Source organism: Neovison vison, chromosome X (genome assembly GCF_020171115.1).
Source record: "Neovison vison isolate M4711 chromosome X, ASM_NN_V1, whole genome shotgun sequence".
Classification (NCBI taxonomy): domain Eukaryota; kingdom Metazoa; phylum Chordata; class Mammalia; order Carnivora; family Mustelidae; genus Neogale; species Neogale vison.
Genome location: NC_058105.1, coordinates 32,228,629 through 32,234,388, shown reverse-complemented (window position 1 = coordinate 32,234,388; position 5,760 = coordinate 32,228,629). Strand labels below are relative to the sequence as shown.

General features: G+C 41.2%; 1 protein-coding gene across 1 annotated transcript; it reads right to left on the bottom strand.

The window, feature by feature from the left end:
• Window positions 1–1,328: 1,328 nt before the first annotated feature.
• LOC122896531 (testis-expressed protein 13C-1-like) lies at window positions 1,329–2,864 on the bottom strand. The gene is made up of 3 exons (XM_044234696.1): window positions 2,752–2,864; window positions 2,098–2,584; window positions 1,329–1,788 (listed from the first exon to the last, which is right to left on the bottom strand). The coding sequence occupies exons 2-3, from the start codon at window positions 2,516–2,518 to the stop codon at window positions 1,520–1,522; spliced, it is 690 nt and encodes a 229-aa protein (XP_044090631.1). The 5' UTR covers window positions 2,519–2,584; window positions 2,752–2,864; the 3' UTR covers window positions 1,329–1,519.
• Window positions 2,865–5,760: the final 2,896 nt, after the last annotated feature.

Sequence of the window (5,760 nt, the reverse complement as noted above, 5' to 3'; positions counted from 1 at the left end):
AAACAAACACAGGTGATTCAGAAAGTTATTGGCACTTCCAAAAGAAGGAAAGAGAAAAACAGAGAGAGAAAGAGAAAGAATTATTGCCACAGAAAAATTCAGTGCAAATGTCCTAATCTTTGCGTGGATTAAAATATACCACGCTTGTTCTCCCAATTTTGCAGCCTGTTGTAATCACACAGCTACCACAGAGGTGAAGCGTCATCAGAAAACAAGAGTCAAACATGTTTACATAGTAAAATTCTCCCTGCTCCATTCATAGCATTTCAGTTAGTAGCATCAGATCAGAATCCCCAGCAGGGAGGAAACGTGAAGGGTGAAAATAAACGAACTGAACATCAAATCAAGATCTTAAAACGCAGACAAAAATAATCATAACAAACCCTCAAGAAACTAGAAGGAACGGGAGGAAAATAAGTGAATTTGGCAGCATACAATTAGGACCAATTAAATAAAATCAGGAGCCGGTTCTTTGAACCAAAGAAAGGGGGAAAAAACCCCAAAACAATAAAAACTCATCCCCAGCAAATCCATTTAAGGAATGAGTCACCAAATCTAATACAGAGTACCAAAGCGGCGGGGGGAGATGGGGAACAATGTTAAGCTAAATAAATATCCACACATATAGTTTTTAAAACCATACATATTACATATGTCAATTTTAAAAGAGGCACATGTATTTAGCTTAACACAATTATTAACTTCTTCTGGCATCAAAACAATATACACCTTTTTAAAAAATAATATGTATATGGACAAACAATAACGAGATTATGCTTACAATTTAATTTCTTCTTTTTGCTTCTCCACTGTTGCTTACTTTTAATTTCTTACTTTAGGAATAAGGGAAAAGAATTGATTTTAATAACAACATATAGACAGGTAAAAAGTTTTGAAAATACATGAGACTAAATACTGGAGGATTATTGTCTCCAGGTGGTTGAATTACCATTTCATGTGTGTACATGTGCCTCTGGGAATTTTCCACATTTACATGAATGTCATTTTAAAAAAAAGATTCCCACAGTAATATTAATAGTTTAAACTCATTTTAGAAATCAAAATAGCATGTTTCTGCATTCAGGGACGAAATGTGCTAGTATGTATGTCTGTCTGTGGATAACAAGAGAGGACTGGCAACCCTGAGCCCTAAGGACCATTTCAAGAAGATGGCATTTTGTGTGATTTTAATTCTCTTTTCTGTACTTTTTTCCTGCAGTCCAAATTTTATCAAATCAATAACAATAGTCATAAGCAAGTTATAAGCTTCATTTTAAAAAACAATTCCATTGTCCTAAGAAATCTATTGAAGTCTTAGAACTCGCCTATGTAGTGACCCTCAGAGCTGTAAGTAAGTAAGTGAAATGTTAACTGCGGGTAAAGTTAAAGATGACTGTCTACCTTCTTCCTTTTTGTTTGTCTATTTCTACTTAACATCTAACCAATAACACGCTCCTGCTCCATTTCTAAATCAGAAGAGAGCATCAGAAAATGAATCTGTGAGAATTTAATGAGGCCCCTAATTGTGGGCAGAGCGTTCACCTTCCCTGGCATCCTGGAAGTTTTTACATTTAAAACACTTTTTGCGCCATGAGAAATTCACTGAATGACACTGCTGACAGTCCCAATCCCGGCCTTTGCCCCTCATGGCCTGTCTTGCAGAGCAAGAGAAACCAGATTCTTGCTTAAGCCTTTTAGACAAGAACTTCTTGGAGGGGTAATGCTTGCCCTTCCAGGTGCTTCTGGAATTGTTCCCAGCGGGAACTGCTGCAGCTTCTGCTGCTGCTCCTGGGAGAGAAGACGCAGGGAGGAATGAGTAAGGGGATTCAGACAGACTAAGGGGTGGCTGCTGAATAACCCAAGACCAGGTCCCTAAGACCTCAGAGCAAGGAACAGTTGGTACCCCCCACCCCCTCCCCACCTCTGTCACTGCCCCATACAGCCATCCCTTCCCCTCCTGAGCCTCCCCCGCTAGAGCTGCAGTCCCAGGAGGAGTAGCAGACTCCAGGCCTGCTCCCCTCCCTGCCTCCACCCCCCCACCCCCGCCACCCCTTGCCCCGATGTCACTTGCTACAGCCTGAGCAAAAGCAAACTTACCAAACATCCACACCTCCTTCCCCTTCTTATTTTCCACAGCTCTGTCCTGCTTCTGAGACTGAGCGCTTGATACCCTGAGCAGCTCGTTCCTCAGCAGGTTTCGCTCTTCCTCCACTCCACGAAGGGCTGTGAGGCTTTCCTGAAGCTGCAGCTGGGCCGCCTTCTTTTCCCTTTCTTGCATATCCCTGAGTCTGTTCACCGTCCCGACCAAGACGTTGGTGAACAGCTTCTGCTCCTCCAGCTGATCCTGGAGCTTCTTCACCTTTTCCACGAGTTCCCGCTTCTGCCTCTGAGCCACGCGCACTGCCTGGGCCAGGGTTTTCCAGGCACAAGCCTCCTTGGTGGCTTCTGCCACTGCTGAGTTGGTCAGGACGTCTCGCAACTTCTTCTCCATATCGCTCCAAGACTTGCACAGCTGCATCGAGTAGAAGTGGGGACTAACTCCATTTCGAAGTATTTGCTTATTGATGAAATCGACCACCTCTCTCTGAAAGAAGCCACAGTTTCGGTCATTAAAATTTACAGCCATTCTCACAACTGCCCTCTCAGACCTGCTGTCCCTCAGAAAGCACACAGCAACAGGATATAACCTATGACCTTGACCTCTCTCCTCCACTGTCACCACCCCTTTATGGAAAGTTAAATGCCACCTACTGGTTTGAGGGTTTAGCTGCCAGGTACCGGAGTCAGCTCCTTCCCGTGCTGCAGGGCTGCGGGAAGATAAAGCCAGGATAAAGCTGGAGAGAGAGTCAGTGGATGGGATGGATACAAAGTTTATAAAACAAAGCAAAACAATCTGCTTATCCCCGGCCAGCCCTCGCATCTGAAGGCAAACACAAAAACACACCGAACGTTTACTAAACTGACCTGGGCAATATTAATTTAGTAAGTATGCCGTGTTACCTCGTGCCACAAGGAATTTATAAAATACTGGAAAGCAGGGAATCTTTTACCATGAGCAAGCTCCTGGGAGGCACAGAAGAAATGCAATAATTATTTTTGATAGGTATATTTCACAGTTTATGTAAACTTGCTCAGACCGCACACATGTATATTTTGCCAAGTGAGAGTTCATTCATGCAGCATGATTTTGAAACGTAGAAGGTGTTTAATGATAAAAATGGTTATTAACTGTCTTTTTAGAGCAGGCATCACGTTAAGTGGTAAGGAGATAACAAAGATCAGTAAGAACTACAGAGGCTGGTTTTCTAGTATAATTTTGAACAGATAAACCCATTCAAAGGAAAATTCAGAACTCACAACACAGCTCCTTGGCATCATCATTATTATGAAAAGGGAGGACTTCTCTCGTTCTTTTTTTTTTTTTTTTTTGGCAAATGTAAAGACATTCTATTTTTTTTTAATTTAAATTCAAGTTGAAATAGAGTGTATTATTAGTTTCAGAGGTAGAGTTTAGTGATTCATCTGTTGCATAGAACACCCAGTGTTCATTCCATCAAGCATCTTCCCTAATGTCCATCACCCAATAACCCCAGCCCCTCACACCTCCTCCACTCCAGCAACCCTCAGTGTGTTCCCTATAGTTCGGAGCCTCTTATGGTTGGCCTCTCTTTCTGTTTTTATTTTTTTTTCTTATTTTTCCTTCTCTTCCCCTGTGTTCATCTGTTTCATTTCTTAAATTCCACATGAATAAAATCATATAGTACTTGTCTCTCTCTGACTTCTTTCACGGAGCCTAACACATGGATAGAACTAATGGATCTAGTTCTATCCATGCCATTGTAAATGGCAAGATTTCATTCTTTTTGATGGCTGAGTAATATTCCATTGTGTATTTATACCTCATCTTCTTTATCAATGGACATCTGGGCTCTTTTCATATTTTGACTATTGTGGACATTGCTGCTATAAACACTGGGGTGCATGGGTCCTTCAGATCACTACATTTGTATTTTTGGATGAACACCTAGTAGTGCAATTACTGAGTCATAGGGTAGTTCTATTTTTAAATTTTGAGGAACCTCCATACTGTTTTCCAGAGTGGCTGCACCAGCTTGCATTCCCACCGGCACTGTAAGAGGTTTCTCCTTTCTCCCTATCCTCACCAACATCTATCGTTTCCTTTTTGATTTTAGCCATTCTGACCAGTATGTGTTCTCTCGTTGTGGTTTTCATTTGTATTTTCCTAATGATGAATGATATTGATCATTTTTTCATGTGTCTGTAAGCCATTTGTATGTCTTCCTTGGAGAAATGTCTGTTTGTGTCTTCTGCCTATTTCTTGGCTGGATTTTTTGTTTTCTGGTTGTCTTGTCAAGGCCTCTACCATGCTAGCTGCCTCTTCTTCATCGAGCCTAAACAACATAATAGTATCAATATAATGGATCTGTATGATGTTCTTACAGGATATCTAAACTGTCTGGAATTCTTCAACATCTATGACTATACAAATAGTATACTATGATTATCTATATAAAGCTTGTTGTTTCCGTTCAAACAGAACATAGACAGTTCATAACTAAGATAGAAAAGAATGCATTCCCCTGAAATCATACCACGTAAGTGAGGTAGTATTGATCTGCTCGAAACTGAGTACCATATGTCCCATGGCAGCTGTGAGTGGAATTACTGTGTGGGTGACCTGCGGTCATTTATGGCCATTATCAAGGATCTAACCAGTCTTGAAAAGGAATTGAAAAAGATAAGCTGAGTACATCTAATGGTGTCAGACCAGGGAAACTACCAAGGTTTAGTGAGGTCATGTCAAAGAATATATAGGGCTGATTAAAGGAGCTCCAGCTAGCTAAAGATAGAAAAATGTGAGCATCACAAATGTCTGAAATTGACTAAAATACATCATTTTTCAAAAAAGTGTGCTTATACTGATATTTAAAAAGCAAAAAGCTCATTGATCAGCACTGGATGTTGCTACAGCAGCAACTCATTTTTCTGATTTTCATAAATAAAGGTTAAAGGAAACCTATCACTTATGGGGTGTCTGGGTGGCTCAGTTGAGACATGAGTCTGAATCTTGGTTTCAGTTCAGGTCACGATCCAAAGGTCACGGGATCGTGCCCTGCATTGGGCTCCACACTCAGCATGGAGTCTGCCTGAGATTTCATCTCCCTCTCTCCTCTACCTTTGGCCTTCCCCCAACTCTCGTGTTCTCTCTCAAATAAAAAAAAATAGAGAGGAGAAGGGAATTTGGGTAAATTGGAAGGGGAGGTGAACCATGAGAGACTATGGACTCTGAAAAACAATCTGAGGGGTTTGAAGTGGCGGGGGTGTGGGAGGTTGGGGTACCAGGTGGTGGGTATTATAGAGGGCACGGCTTGCATGGAGCACTGGGGGTGGTGAAAAAAAATGAATAATGTTTTTCTGAAAATAAATAAATTGGAAAAAAAAATAAAAAATAATAATAAGTAAAATATTTTTTTAAAAGATTTTGTTTATTTATTTATTTGACACACACACAGAGAGAGAGAGAGAGAGAACAAGCAAGCAGAGTGGTAGGCAGGAGGAGAGGGAGAAGCAGGTTCTCTGCTGAGCAGGGCACCTCATGCAGGACTCGGTCCCAGACCCCGGGATCATGACCCAAGCCGAAGGCAGACACTTAACTGACTGAGCCACCCAGGTACCCCAATAGGCAAAATCTTTTAAATAAACAAAAAACCTATTACTTATCCCATTTTTCCTGAATAA

What these genes read in the sequence shown, in the direction of transcription:
- LOC122896531 (XM_044234696.1), bottom strand. Translation starts at nt 2,518, where the DNA reads ATGCAGCTGTGCAAGTCTTGGAGCGATATGGAGAAGAAGTTGCGAGAC. An exon ending in GAAGGAGGTGTGGATGTTTG is followed by an intron (nt 1,789 to 2,097) that starts GTAAGTTTGCTT and finishes CTTCTCTCCCAG; the next exon opens with GAGCAGCAGCAGAAGCTGCA.